This window comes from Dryas octopetala, chromosome 4 (genome assembly GCF_963921425.1).
Source record: "Dryas octopetala chromosome 4, drDryOcto1.1, whole genome shotgun sequence".
Taxonomy (NCBI): Eukaryota; Viridiplantae; Streptophyta; class Magnoliopsida; order Rosales; family Rosaceae; genus Dryas; species Dryas octopetala.
The window spans coordinates 475,930-491,693 of NC_141369.1; the positions used below are offsets into that span (position 1 = coordinate 475,930).

A 15,764-nucleotide genomic window follows, 5' to 3' on the forward strand; every position below is an offset into this window, starting at 1 on the left:
TTTGTTGTTTAGATTAAATGCATGGCTCTGGGAAAAGGTGTCCTTCCCGGTTTTTATTTTGTTTATTTTTTTTTTATTTCTAGGATTTGTATGAGTTTCGGCTCTTTTACTTTATAGAATGAAAAAAGGGGCACTTTATTTAAACATAGTCGAATTCTTATAATAGGTCTTTACATTGAATGATTTTCCCTACTGACATAATTTCTTTAAGTGCACTATACTCCATGGCCTTGGCACCTTGGTTCCATTTAAATCATGTAACTAATTAATAAGTTCTTGATCTTTTCATATTGATTACTCAATAAGGACCTTCCCATGTAGGTCATAATTTTCCTTTTGTCGGATCCTTCTTATTTGGCATGACTTCCCTCAAAACCAAATCTCCGATTTTGAATTTTCTAGGCTTGACTTTTAAAATGATACTTCACCATATTTTGCTTGTATGCCGCTTGCTTAAGTTGAGACTGCTCTCTCAACTCGTCCAACAAATCGAGATTTAGTTGAAGAGCTATGTTGTTTTGTTGAGGGTCAAATTGCTGAAGTCTTAAGCTTTGCGAGCCTATTTCCACTGGAATGACTGCCTAAAGTGAAAGGAGATTCTCCTGTTGGGGTCTTCTCAGTGGTCCTATAAGCCCAAAGAACATGATGAAGTTTATCCGCCCAATTTTCCTTGGTCAAACCTAACCTTCTCTTGATTCCCTTTAGAATGCTCCGATTTGCGACCTCTGCTTGTCCATTTGCTTGTGGATGGGTTGGAGAAGAAAAATGATTTTTGATCCCATACCGAGCACAAAACTCCTTGAACTTGCGACTATCGAATTGGGTTCCATTGTTCGAGACTATGATCCTCGGAATTCCGAACATACACAGAATGTGTTGAAATACAAAGCTTTCAATGTATTCTTCCATGGTTTTTACCATTGCCTCTGCCTCGACCCATTTCGTGAAGTAGTCAATTGCTACTATTAGCATTTTTCTTTGTCCAGAAGCCTGTGGGAAAGGACCCAAGAGGTCCATTCCCCACTAAGCAAATAGACATGGACTCGCCATTGGAGTTAGAGACTTTACTGGTTGATGTATGAGGATGGCTAACCTCTGGCATTTTTCACACTTTCGGACTAAGTCTTCAGCTTCTTGTCTCATGTTTGGCCAACAGAAACATTGCCTCAATAATTTAAAAACCAAAGTCTTACCTCCGAAATGAGCCCTACAGACTCCTTCATAGACCTCTCGAAGTGCATATGTAGCTTCAGAAGGTTTTAAACATTTCAAAATAGGACTGGAAAAACTTCGTTTGTACAAATCCTCACCTACTAACACATATTGTGCTGCCCTTGTTTTCAAATTGCGAGCCTCCTTTTGATCTAGGGGCAGTTCCCCTGTTAGGATATAATCCTTTATCTTTTGAGTTCAGTCTTCTCCTCTTGGCATTTGCACGATTTGTGATACAATCTCTTCTTGATGCTCAATGTTCTGCTTATCTAACTCTTCCACTAATATATTGGTTGGTAGGGTCGCACTGAGTGATGATGTGAGCCTAGCAAGTGCATCTGCAAGGGCATTTTGAGCCCTGGGAATTTGTTCTGTGTGAATCTAATCGAAATCTTTGGTCAATTTCTGAACTTCATGGAGGTACTCAATCATGCTAGGTTCTTTTGCTTCATACTATGAATTTACTTGGTTGACAATCAATTGCGAGTCACTATAAGCCCTGACTTTGCAAACCCTAATTGTCTTTGCTGTTCACAGCCCTGCAATTAAGGCCTCTTGAAACGTTATTAGTTGCAGGGAAATTAAATTTCAAAGCATAAGGATGCTGAATTCCTTATGGCGAAGTTAATAATAACCTCGCTCTGTCTTCTGTTGAAGTGGACGAACCATCCACGTTCAATATCCATGGTTCATCCACGACCTTTTCTGCTTTGTCTGATTGATGCAGTGAATTCTGCTATACAGTCAGCTACAACCTGTCCTTTAATGGACGTTCTTGGAACATATCTGATATCGAATTGACTAAATTTGATAGACCATTTCATCAGTCTGCCCGATGTTATGGGCTTGAAAGTAAGGTCTCAACTTCCTCGAAGTGGTTACAAGTGTCAAAGCCAACTTCTCGATTGGTTCATATTTAGCTTCAGCACCTTGTAGGGCCTTGCTGACAAAGTGTATGGGTTGCTACACCTTTCCTTCATGTCTGAACAACATCGAACTTATTACTGAATTCGAGGTGGCCAAGTATAGGTACAGAACCTCATGTGGTTCAAGTTTTGTCATTACTGGTAGGTTGTGGAAATACTCTTTCAATCTCTAAAAGGCTTATTCACACTCCAATGTCCATTCGAACTGCTTTGATTTTTTTATTGCTTGGAAGAAAGGCTAGCATTTTTCTGTTGATTTTGAAACAAAACGACTTCAATCTGCTACTTTCCCAATTAGGACCTGTACCTCTTTGACTGTTTTGGGGGGACGTAAGTTTAGAATAGCTTCGATTTTATCGGGATTAGCTTCAATTCCCATTTTGGTCACCATGTAACCCAGAAATTTCCCTGAGGTCACCTCGAAAGTGCATTTATCTGGGTTCAATTTCATTTGATATTCCCGAAGGACCTCAAATGTCTTTGATAGGTGTTCCACATGATCCGATGTTTTCAAGGACTTAGTCAACATGTCATCCACATATACCTCCATTGTGTTTCTGATCTAGTCCTTGAAGATCTTATTCACCAACCGTTGATAAGTCGCCCCTGCATTTTTCAGACCAAAAGACATGTTGGTATAACAGTAGAGGCCTTTATCAGTAAAAAAGGCTGTTTTTTCTTCGTCCGGTGGATACATCCGAATCTGATTGTATATTGAAAATGCATCTATGAAGCTCATGACTTCATGTCCTGTTGTCGCGTCTACCAATTGGTCAATGCGAGGCAAGGGAAAACTATCTTTTGGACATGCCTAGTTAAGATCGGTGAAATCGACGCATATTCTCCATTATCCGTTGGATTTTTTTACTATTACCACATTCGCGATCCACTTCGGATACAACGCTTCTCAGATGAAACAAGTTTTTTTTTTCAATTTTTCAACTTTTCAACTTCATCTTTTATTGCCATTCTTCTATCTGGGGCAAAATTTCTCCATTTTTGAGCAACCGGTGTATAGCTAAAATCGACATTTAAATGATGACAAATAACATTTGGGTTGATTCTAGGCATGTCGTCATGTGTCCAAGCGAATACATCTCTATTCTCTTCTAGGAAGTCCTTGAGCTCTTTTTGAAGTTCAGAGGGATTTTCACTTCCAATTTTAACTATCTTCTTTGGATCACCTAAGCACACACAAATTGAATATGTCTGTTCAGTTATTTTTGCCCCTATTCGCTTACCTTTTGAGGTACTTGCTTCGTCCTCATTTTTCACCTTTGTGACTTGCGCTTGAGGTCTATCTTCCAATTTTTGAACCCTTAATGCATTCACATAACATTTATGGGCCCGAAATTGGTCTCCTCGAAGTACTCCAACCCCCGCAAGAGTTGGAAACTTCACTGCCAAACAATAGGTCGAGGTACTTACCCAAAATGCATTGAGACTATGATGTCCCAAAATTACGTTGTATACTGTTGGCATGTCCACTACCATAAAATCTATCATTTTGGTGCTGGTTTGTAGTTCTTTACCAATGGTTACAGGCAGAGTAATAGTTCCTAGAGAATCTGCTTTATCACCAGTGAACCCTCTCAGAGTTGTCATGGAAGGTTGCATTCTTTCCATTGAGATTTTCATTCTTTCCAAAATTTCCCAATAGATGATATCTACGGAGCTTCCTGGGTCGATAAAGATTCTTTTCACAATTTTATTCGCAATAAGAACTGTGATCACAAAGGCGTCGTTATGAGCAAAATGCAAACCTTGGAGGTCCTATTCTCCAAAGCTTACTAGCTCGAACCTATGCTGTTGCACAGAAAAAACTTCATATTCTCGGGGTTCCATCTTAGCCTTCTGCATGTAGTTCTTTCGCCCATTTCCAGATCCTTCACCATTATGAATTCCTCCATGGATAACTGTATGACTTCTTCATCAGGTTTTTGTGTGGGAGGTAATAGCAGAGCGGTATGTCTATTACTTTGTTGACCTCTGGAGTGATCCATGATGTAATTCTTTATGTATCCTCTTTAGATAAGACCTTCTATTTGTTCCTTCAGTTCGAAACAATCATTCGTACTGTGACCGTGATCCTTGTGAAATCTGCAATACTTATCTCAAGGTCTTTTGGAAGGGTCGGTTGACATCCGTTTTGGCCTCTAGATTAACTATAAGTCTGCTATCTCCATCAAGATTTGTTCTCGGGAAATTCTGAGGAGGGTGTATGAGTCATATCGACTAACCAACCCCCGAGGACGATTATTCCCATTCACTAAAGGTCTTCTTTTTTCATTCCCTCGAATTTCCTCGTTTCTCTTCTTTCTTTTTTCATGGTTATTTGAGGTTGTGGAACGATCATTCAAAGTAGCAGCCTTTGCATTGTCTTTCTGAACTTTATGAAGGTCATCAGCGTTCATGTATTTTTCTACTCTCTCCAAAAGTTCTTTCATGCTTTTAGGTTCATCCGTTCCTAAAGAATAACTAAACTGTGTTGGTTGAAGCCCATTCACTAAAGTCTAGATTAGCAAATCTTCATGTATCCCTTCTACTTCCAAAGCTTCGACATTGAACCTTTGGAGATATTTGTGAAGTGGTTCGTCCTCACGCTGTCTAATGGATAAAAGATGACTAGAACCACGCTTTGTTTTCTTGCTTCCTATGAACTGGGCTTAGAATGCTCCAGCAAGTTGGTTGAAGCAAGAAATACTGCTTAGTGGGAGTTTTTCGAACCATACTTTGGCTCTTGCCTTTAGAGTGGTCGCAAATACACGACACATTATAGCATCCGCTACCAAATAGAGCTTCATTTGCGACCGAAAGGTTTCCAAGTGATCATTTGGATCTGAATGTCCATCATAGAGTTCAGTCGCAAGAAGCTTCAATCTGGGCGGCATTGGATATCTCTGGATTTCCCCTACCAAATGACTCTTTAAATCCATTGTTGGTATGGGAAGAAGCGCTTATCCATTGGAGTTAGCTTCAGTTTCCCCTCGCTCTTCCCTGTGAAGACTTTGTGAGGTATTTTCTTCCACGTGGTCCATTAGGTCTAGCCTTTGAACCACATTTTGCAAACTGGTCATCAAAGTTCTCAGTGTTTCTTGCAACACTTCGAGTTGCGGGTTTGCTTGCGCGTCGCTTGGGCGGTGTACATTCCCAGCAGTCGAATTCCGAGTATTCACCATCAGTAAAATTTCTTCGTTCCCACAGACAGCGCCAACTGATGAGCCTCGAATTCTATTATGCACACGTCAGCAGAGCTCATCGAATTCTTTATGACTTTGAACATATATTCTTCTTTTCCTGCGAAATGAAACCAAAGCTCTAATGATCCAGATGAAGATTTCTCTTCAATGGATCTCCGATGCTTAAGTCAGTCATTTATGATATTAAAATTTTCAAGATATTTGTCATTCGATTCGTACCTCAATATTTTGATTTTGTTGCCCTTATATCCTTGCTCTTTAGGAAGTTAATTCATGTATTTGCAAAGTTGGTTCTCCGGATAACTACAGAGGCAGTTTCTCTTGACTGTAGCTTTAAATAACTGTCTTTAGCACTCATAATGATAATTGTCTCTTGACTTTATCTTTAAATATTGTCTTTAATATGCAAAGGTTTTACTCACTGATTATTATTGTAGACATTTTGTTGTGTTGCATTGTTTCACTTTGGTTTTCCTCTCATTGAAATCATATATATATATAATATCTTCATTATCATTTTCAAACCTAAGTTGAGATTTTCCCTAAGGGAAAGCAATGATCGTATGTGATATTTACCCCCTACTGTAATCTTGTGAGTGCATATTTCCAAGTGAATGATGACTTGGACTGAGGCCAGTGGCATCCTTGTCAATTCTAGTTTCAGTTTCAGCTTTCAGTCTATCTGGTTTCGATCCTTTCTTTGGATCAGTGGTGGCGTCTCCCCTTTTGCTATAGGTGTTCTACACATGCAGATTCCAGAATGTTAATCTCTTTAGCACTACTTCATTAGTCGCCAAATCACTCTGGATATGGGTTGGGATATCTCTGCTATTTATTTTATGAAATATCTACTTAATGCTTTAGTAGAGTTATTTGTAGTTTGAAACTCATGACCCTCACGGGTTGGTTTTATATTTATGTTTATTAATAATCTTTTCTATACTATGATCCAACTCGGACGAAATTTTAAAATAGGCTTATCTTATTTTAGGGAGCTTGGGGGTATAATACTTGGTGATATAAGTATTATATTTTCAGGATTTCTAGAACGGGCTGTGACGTGGCCAGTTTCGGGGCGTCACATATTGTAATAATTATTTTATTCGTTTTACTTGTCGTTTTTCAATTCGGTTACTTATTTTGAACTAAGCAAAAGTTATATTTCGGGTTGAGTGTTTTAAATTCAAATTATTTACGAGTTTGCTCAAGGTTTCTTTAAACACATGTGACCTTGAGTGGCCGGAGTTGGTTTATCAAAACAACGTTTAATTTAAACGTATTCAAATTTCTGCTGCTATTAAAAACTTTGATCCAACCCAGTTTTAAAACTAAAGATCTTAACGTATCTTAAGAAATTTGGATTTCAATGCTCTGTCGATTGAGTGTTGTACTCTCGGGAACCTTAAGGTACGTGTCGGGGTTTTGGGGTGTGACACCCTAGGCAGTCACACCTAACCTTAAGGCCAACCCTGTGTCCAGCCAAAAACCTTGGTTGGCCATGCTGTTCGATGCATATCCAGCCTAGGTGTTATGAGTTCCTTTTGTATTGCTACAATCAAGCTTGTCCAAGGTCATTAGTCAAACACATGAAAATTAAGAGCTGTGCAAAGAGGTCAGGGCTCAGTTTTTCCCTGAAAATGTCGAATACATCGCTCGCCGACAAATGAGAAAGCTCAAGCAAACCGGTACGGTTATGGATTATGTGAAGAAGTTTGCGACCCTGGTGTTGGATATTCGAGACATGTCCGAGAAGGATCAGCTTTTTTACTTCCTTGAAAGGTTAAAGTCGTGGGCCAAGACAAAGCTCCAAAGACAAAGAATTCAAGATTTGGCTTCCGCTCAGACTACTGCTGAGTGCTTGACGAACTACGCTTTCAATGACTCCTCTGGTAGGAAGAATTAAAACCTTCACTAGTAGGAACAAAAACAAGTCCTTAATTCAAGCCTAGCCAAAGTAAAAGTGGAGGAGCAAAGACAAGAAGCTCAAATTCCGGAGGGATGGAAAGAAGAAACTCAAATTTTCGAGACATAGCACAATCCCGACCATAGAGTTCGACTGGCTTCAAACCCAGGCCTCTCGCATGCTTTCTATGTAATGGATCGGCCGGATGTCCTCACAAATTTGCATTAAATGCTTTACAAGCTTCTCTTAATTCGAAAGAAATAGGTGAAGAGCAAGAACAGGAGGTGGAGCTTGGCCATGGGTGCTTTAAGATTCTTGGGGGCCATGAAGAAGCAGATGAGTAATTCCCAGAAGGCCCAGACAAAGGCCTCATGTTCGTAGAGGCAACAATAAATGACAAAGTCGCTTGAAGTGTGATGGTTGACAAAGGTGCCACCCACAACTTTATCTTAAAAGAAAAAACCTAGAGGTTGGGTCTAAAGCTTGAGAAGGATATTAGGCGTATGAAAGCTGTGAATTCTGAAGCCTTACCAACAATCGGCATGGCCAAACAAGTGCACATTAAGCTCGAGTCGTGGGAAGGAGAAACGGACCTTGTGGCTGTGCAAATGAATAATTTCGATGTTATATTGGGGATGAAGTTCCTCCTGGAAACGAAGGCTATTCACATCCTAGCCGCACACAACTTGCTAATTATGGGTAAGCAACCGAACGTGATCCCAGCAAAGATAAAGAAGCCTAATGGGCCCCATTTCTTGTCAGCTATACAATTTAAGAAGGGAGTAAAGTACCATGAGCCATCTTTTATGCTAGTCCACATAGTCAACAATGAGATGAAAGAGGAGCAAGTCCTGCTAAAGATTGAGGAAGTCCTGAAAACCTACCAAGATGTGATGCCCAATGAACTTCCTAAGTCCCTACCACCAAGAAAGAGTATAGACCATCAGATTGAGATTGAGCTTCACCCTAGGATAGGCCAAAGCACTATACCGAATGGCCCCTCCCGAATTAGCCAAGTTACAAATGCAGTTGGATGAGCTACTCGACACTAGGTTTGTTAGACCCTCAAAAGCCCATTTGGAGCACATGTCCTATTCCAAAAGAAACATAACGGGAGTCTCAGGTTATGTGTAGACTACCGAGCTCTCAACAAGGTCACGGTGCGCATCAAGTATCTCATTCCTCTAATTGCCGACATATTTGATCAATTAAGCAGTGCCAAGTTCTTCACCAAGATGGACCTTAGGTTGGGTTATTACCAAGTGCGCATTGCCAAAGGGGATGAACCGAAGACTACATGTGTCACCCGTTATGTAGCTTTTGAGTTTATGGTAATGTCATTCGGGTTGACAAACGCACCGGCACTACTAGAAAACGGGGCAACAGTCACTAAATTGCTAGTCACTGAAGGATATGTTGGCTATTGATCTTGTAATGGACACGGATGAGATGATACATGTGTCCACTCGCACATTGGACATATACACCATGGCTAAAGTTCTTCCTTATCATGCCTTATTCTTATTTTGATTGAACTTTAGAATTTATAGCATATATTAGTCATGGTTTCGGTGTTCATAAACCCAATGAACAGTTCTCATCACTTAAATCCCAGTTCTTTTAGTGAAAGCTAGTACAAAAAAAAAAAGTGTATTCTTAATAATACACCAATACAAGTTATACCAATGAATATATATACTTAAAAATTTCATAATAAATACCTGGTATCTCATATTATATGGTACTAATTTATGTGTAAAATAATAGTGCAATAGAATGCTAATATTTTTTGAAAAGTATTTCTTGTTTTTTTAATGCTCATGTATAATGTATTAATTGGCCATGAAAATATTTAAAAATAATAAAAGCTATGGCTATACCATACAGGTATGTCAAATTAAAAAAATAAAATTTAATAATTATGTAACTTTGAATTGTTTTGCCCGTTGAGTTTTTAGGACTCTTTGGCCATAGATACAGTGACCAATGACAATATCAAAATGATGCACCAGTTCTTTTAATACATATAGTCACTGCTTCCTATGGTCATATATTCCTTGGTTTAGATATTTTGATGTGAGCGGTGGGCCTCGTGTAATGCAATGTAAAGAAAAATTTATCTTCTTGTGAATTGATAAAAACCGTTATTTGGGTTAGCTCAAACATTCCGATTATCAAAGGTTGTGGGGTTGGACAATTCTCCATAAAGAGAAAGGAAAATATCTAATAGTTTACCTGTTACTTTCCGAGCTGGAGCATTTGGAATTTTTTCATTGGATGATGAGGAAGGAGATAAGGGAGGTTGATTCTTTGGATTTGGGTGGTCATCAAACAGCTTACGGCTGCAATTGGATCTTGGCTTCATGGTTGTGTGAACCTACTGAGTCTGCTTGAATTAATTAGGTGTATACACTATATATATTTGAAATAATATTGTACCCTGTACGCCACTTGCTATATTATTACTTTGAGAAATGCTTTATATCATGGTAGTGTGAATCGATCATAGCAAGGAAAACTGATACATGTTCTGTCAAAAAATCATAACACTCGGTTCGCTTCAAATAACAAATGATCAGAAGGTTATTGGATATAATAGTACCAGTCACAGTGATGGATGTGTATGGCAATGGCCATAAGATCAAAAGCTTTTGTTCTTTTCATATGATAGGGAAAAAAAGTTGACAGTATATAAGTTAATATAAGTATCATTCATAAATAATTATTTTAATAAATAAAGTAATCATTATTTAGAATTCCAAATACATAAGTAAAATCAAATTTTCCCCCAATCTCAAAATGGAGTGGCGGTATAATTGTAAATGTTGTAGCTATTAAGAACTTGTTTTGATGTAGCTATTAAGTAAAGGTTGTAAAGCACAGTGGTAAAAAAAAAAACTGTACAATAGATAGAAAACGATGTCGTTATTTTCTTAATAGAAAGTCTTATTTAAATGTTATTCTTGAAGTCTGGCCAAATCCTAACTCCTAAAGCGGCTGTTCACATAGAGAATCTCTCTACAATCTTTTATAGGAGGTGCACATCACACAGAGAATCTCTCAACAACAGTCAAGTAAGTCTTCATTAATGCCACTATCTACTGATTGTAATAAAGAATTTAGGTGATAGTAAAGGGTAAAAATGAGTATGAATTGCTAAGTTACGTTATATTCCTACTTGTGGGTGTTATTGTTTGATTCATGGCTTATATAGATTTTCTAATACATAAGGTGAGAAGCAACAATTATTATGCCGAAATGGGTAGGTGTAAATTTTGTTTGTTTGTTATGTCTCTTGGGTTGGATTGAGTGAAGACTCAGAAGGTAGATTCCCAATTAATATATGTGGTCCAAGTTAGTCATATACTTTACTAATAAAGAAAGATCATTTTCAATTGAAAATAAGGTTGATGTCAGGGTTTGCAGTGTCTAACTCATGTACTTTTTCTTCTTTTCAAAAAATGAAAGATTCTTTGTTCTTTTTTTTTTTTTTTTTTTTTTTTTGTAATGAGGAAGATTCTTTGCTTCTTTATTTGTTATTGGTGTGTATTCATCTATGTCTTTTAGAAAACCTTTATAAAAGTCTTATGAGCATCATTTGTTGTCTTCATTGGGATAAATACCCTATAAACTTTATACGTTAATTAGTTGAATTGGTTGTCTTCCTTCTGTATGAGTTATTTACATTTGCAATTTCGATATAATTATTAAAAATGTTTATAAAATGTCATTGAGAATAGTTTTTTTTTTTATAGATGACTTCAAAGGGGGTGCCTAATCTATACCAAAAAAAAAAAAATGAGGGTGCCTAATATTGGAGAATTGTTCACCTCACTAGATGCAGATAGTGAGACCCAGCCACCTTTCATTGCTGGAAGAATGTTCGATGAAAATGATGATGACCTAGTCATGAATTTCATTGGGCATGGAGTAGTCGGTGCAACAGATAACATAGGTGAGAGTATCCAAAATGTGGTGACAAATAATGTTAGTCTACTAATGCATCAGTTCGCTTTCCATCAGTGTGTGTCAATGGGGATACAGATGGAACAATTCACCAAAACACTGCACCCAATGGGACGAAGAGGAAGAAAGGAGTAAATAAAAATAACTTTGCTCTCAATGGAACAGAGGAAATAAACTTCAACAAACTTGGGCAAGCTGAAGGTCCAGATAAAAATGTGGCAAGGTACCATCAATTAATTGGAGTGCTTGCAAGGTGTCCCTCCAAGTTTCCCATCAATGAAAGCAGCTGGAAGAATTTTACTAAGGCCAACAAAGAAGATGCATGGAAAGATATGAAGGTAATGAACATTGATTATTTTAACATGTGGCAGGTTATATTATTTTTGTGTTCATTTCATTATTTTATTGATAATTGGCTTGCAAATGTATTATGTAGAAAGGTATAGACTTGAGTTATTCAGACACGTTGTCCAAGTATGTTCAAATTAGGAAAGTGGTGAGGGCGAAATTGAATGAACGTTGGAAGTCATTCAAATCTAAGCTGCATAGAAAATGGTTTAACCCATTTCGCGGCATAGATTAGAGGTTTACATGTGGGGATGAGCGTGTCAATCAGGAGCAATGGGGCTTATTAATGACATGGTGGGATGGGAAAGGACATGTACTCTCTATTTAAATTTTATGATTAAGTTATGCATTTATTACACTTAACTTTATAACAATGCCTTCATGAAAATTATTGTGTTGGAATGAAATAGAAACACTCAAGTGTAAACAAGATGAACCGAAAACATAAGAAGATGAGCCACAAAACAGGAACAAAGACTTTTGCCCAAGTTCGGCGTGCATGGGTGAGTTATTTTCAACACCACAATACTATTGATGAATATATTCATGATCTTCGTTGCATGAATGACTCCTGTATATTAATTTATCTAAGTGGTATGCATGTCTGGTTTGTGTGATAACATATATGTGTTAATTTAATGGTTATACAAAATGCATACTGTGGACTAATGAGATCAGCCCTATAAAATGTTGGGGGATCACACCTCACCATTTATAATAATTTTTTTTCTTATAGCAGGTGTCGTGAGTCTTTTTCTCTTGTTTTGAATCACTTGTGACACTTTGTTTTTATTTAAATCCCAAATAAGGTTTGAAAGTGTGTGTTTGAGATTCCTTAATATCTTGCTCTTATTGCATGTTTTTTGTATCTATTTTTTATTTTGTTTTAGAATGCATCCCATTTTATTTTTGATTCTTTTGACATATGGATGTTTACACCTAGTGTAGTCAATTACATATGAGGGAGAACAAGTGGACCGCTGGACATTCTTGAAGTTGACATACAGTCAATCAAAGAGTCATAGTTGATGAAGAAAATGAGGGGTTGGTTGATGCTAATGAGGAAGTTCATAAAACAATTGTAAGTGCAGACAATTTTTAATTACGATATTATTATTAAATAATTCCAAACATTTGTATTTTAGAACTTGCAACTATACTTTAGACTTATATGTACATTGTCAAATTAACGTATGTAGGAAGCATTTGATAAGCTCGAGAAAAGAGAGCGCGATGCTGGTCGAGAGGTGACATCTAAGGTCAGAAATAAGTTGTATGGGGAACTATTTGGACCGGAGAGGCGCAACACTGTTTGAGGTTATGGAATTGGTGTTGAGTGGGATGATGTTCCTGGAATACTAACTGAGCAACGTGGTACTTCTAGTCAAGTGGCAGCATTGAAGAATGCAGTTGAAGAACAACATGAAGCTGTTGAAAATGCATGTTCCGAGATAGAAAGGATGAAGAAAAAAGCTGCTAATAAGGAGGAGGCATTGAGGGCATAAAATGAAGCGCGAGAACTTAGGATGCAAAACAAGTTGGATGTTATTGAAGCACAAGTGATTGGGAGTGGTGCAAATCAATTTGGGCAAATACTTGCAGCTGCTGGTGTAGAATCAATACAGGCCATCGACTCTTCTTTATTCATCCATAGAGCAAGCAGCAAGGCCACAAAGTCAAGGGAGCACACCACTTGGGAGTACTATGTAAGCAGTGAATAAAGAGGGTTGCTATGTGCTTGAGATGACTTCAAACATGCACACCAAATGACTTACAACATTGGTAAGCAATTGTCTAATGTAAGTAATATTTTGTTTATATTATTAGGCTTATTCACACCATTACCCCCTGTAAGATACACTTTTTTTCATTTTGTCCCTTGAAACTTAAATCATCTCAATTTGTCACATGAATTTCACACAGTTATTGCAAAAGATCCTATGCCGTCAACTCTGTCAATTTTTCCGTTAAAATAGCTAACGTGACACCTATATAGCATGAGTGAGACTCTTTTTTAGTTATGTAAGATCCATGCATGTGGACAAAAAAATAATAAAAAATAATTTTTAAACTAAAAAATAATAAGATTCATGTCAATTTTTTATAATTTTTTTTGTCCACATGGATCTTACATAACTAGAAAATGGTATCACTCATGCCATAAGGTGCCACATTAGCTTTTTTAATAGAAAAATTGACAGAGTTGACGGCATAGAGTCTTTTGCAATAATTGTGTGAAGTTCAGGTGTCAAATTGAGAGGATTTAAGTTTCAGGGGGCAAAGTGAAAAAAAGTGTATCTTACAGGGGGTAATGGTGTGAATAAGCCATATTATTATATAGATTGATAACTGGATGAGATCAATATGAGAACTGTGCATATTTTTGTTGTATATATATGGCCTTCTTTTGTTGGTTGGAACTAGTCCAGGTTTCTTAGAGAATCTTTTGTTGAAGAACAAGACAAACTTTTGTTGGTAAATCCAAGTGTTTTAAGAGTGCAAATCTTTGATCATCATTTGCAAAGGTCAATATTTATGTGACCGGTGGTGGAAGATATGTATGTTCTAAAATCTGCATAAGCTAGAGAATTATCGATACCATAGGATTATGGGACTTGTAACAATATTTTGTAATCAAATATTATATATATTCTAATATAAGGGCTTTTTTCATATTCTAGTATTTTGTTTATATCATTATTATAGTATTCTAATATTTTGTTTATAACATTACATAGATTGACAATATTCCCTATATGTCAAAATTGGTAATATATACTGTGTAGCATATTATATGACACTTTCAGTCAATTTGGTAAAATTAAAAAATTAATAATAAACAGACGCAAAGGCCACAATGAGTAAGAGATTATCCATAAGTAAATTAATTGTTTACTAACATAATGACCACTGTGAGTTTGAATGGATCTATAGGTAAATTAATTGTTTACTAAGATAATGGCCACTGTGAGTGGATCTATAACAAGTTATACTGTGTACAAAACAGGTATACGGTATGGGTATTAAAATAAGTCATAGTGTGAAATAAGTTGAGATTATTGCGGGATCCATGTTTTCAGTAAGTCACAGATGTATGTGCAGTGACAAATTAGTATTAGCATACGTTGTAATAGCCATTGACAGAAGGTGTGTGACAAAACAGAGGCTAATGAGTTTTGGCCATTAGGGAACAATGGCCATGGACATGGACAGTGGCTCTTGTCCGATTTTCTAGTAGTGCGGCTTCCTTTTGTATGCTCATGAACCAAGTTTTCCATGAGTATCTAAATAGGTTTGTGGTGGTCTACCTCGACGAAACAAAAGGAATCGGAACTATGTACAAAAAAGAATTTGAACTATGTACAAAAAAAATCATAACTATGTACAAAATAATCCAAATCATGTACAAAAGGAATTCGAACCATGCACTATACAAAAGAAATCAGAACCATGTATAAAAAAAACCGGGTTGCCTACAAAAGGTTGATAATTTTTTTCTTTTGACCACTTTCCTCTTTTTGTCTATTTTTCTGTTTGTTTAGACACTTTGGTAGATGGAGGCTTCTTTGACATCAATTTTTCAAATGAGTCATTTGGCGACTCGAAATTGGGATGTGATCCAGTCTCAATGTCCTTCAAAATCACATGGAGCCTAAGGTTTCGTGAATGCTTGACAATTTCAAGAGCAATTTTCATCCACTCACCCATTGAATCAAAAGGCTGCATGAAACTCAATAATATTCACAATACAGAAACCTAAACACTCAAATAATCAATCATAGATAAGATAATAAAAAAACTCACGTCTTTGCCAAATTGTAAGGAATTTTCAAAATCCATGATCCATCTTATTACAAATAACCCACAGTCATAGCCATTAGGCTGTTGTGGGACACCATAGAGATAAATGAGTTTGAAACTACTGAATGCTCACATTTCTTCTAACCGCTCATTACAAAATAACAAATCGAGTAGGCACAACTGAGGTAAATTCAATTCAAATGAATAGATTAATAATCAGTAGAGTATTAAGAAATAAGATACATGCACATATCATACGTTTGACAAGTAAACCCACCAAACCGGAAACCATCCCTTGATGATGTAACTCACGATTAGGCATCCTAAGTGAATCCCATATCTCAGCCTCTTTGTGGGAGGCTTAACAACTAATAAAAAGAGATGAGGTGTTTCGGCATCGCGTAAAGT

At 37.0% G+C, this 15,764-nt stretch overlaps 1 protein-coding gene and 1 pseudogene across 2 annotated transcripts; one reads left to right on the top strand and one right to left on the bottom strand.

Moving 5' to 3' along the window:
* Window positions 1–3,068: 3,068 nt before the first annotated feature.
* LOC147285931 (uncharacterized) lies at window positions 3,069–3,764 on the bottom strand. The gene has a single exon (XM_086239259.1). It carries the CDS (start codon window positions 3,762–3,764, stop codon window positions 3,069–3,071), a length of 696 nt encoding a protein of 231 aa, XP_086095385.1.
* Window positions 3,765–11,039: 7,275 nt separating this feature from the next.
* On the top strand, window positions 11,040–14,235 carry LOC147285932 (uncharacterized; annotated as a pseudogene). Its single transcript, XR_015121664.1, has 5 exons — window positions 11,040–11,171; window positions 11,234–11,545; window positions 11,966–12,058; window positions 12,504–12,527; window positions 12,755–14,235. The product of XR_015121664.1 is annotated as an uncharacterized LOC147285932 (transcript).
* The last annotated feature ends 1,529 nt before the right edge of the window (window positions 14,236–15,764 follow it).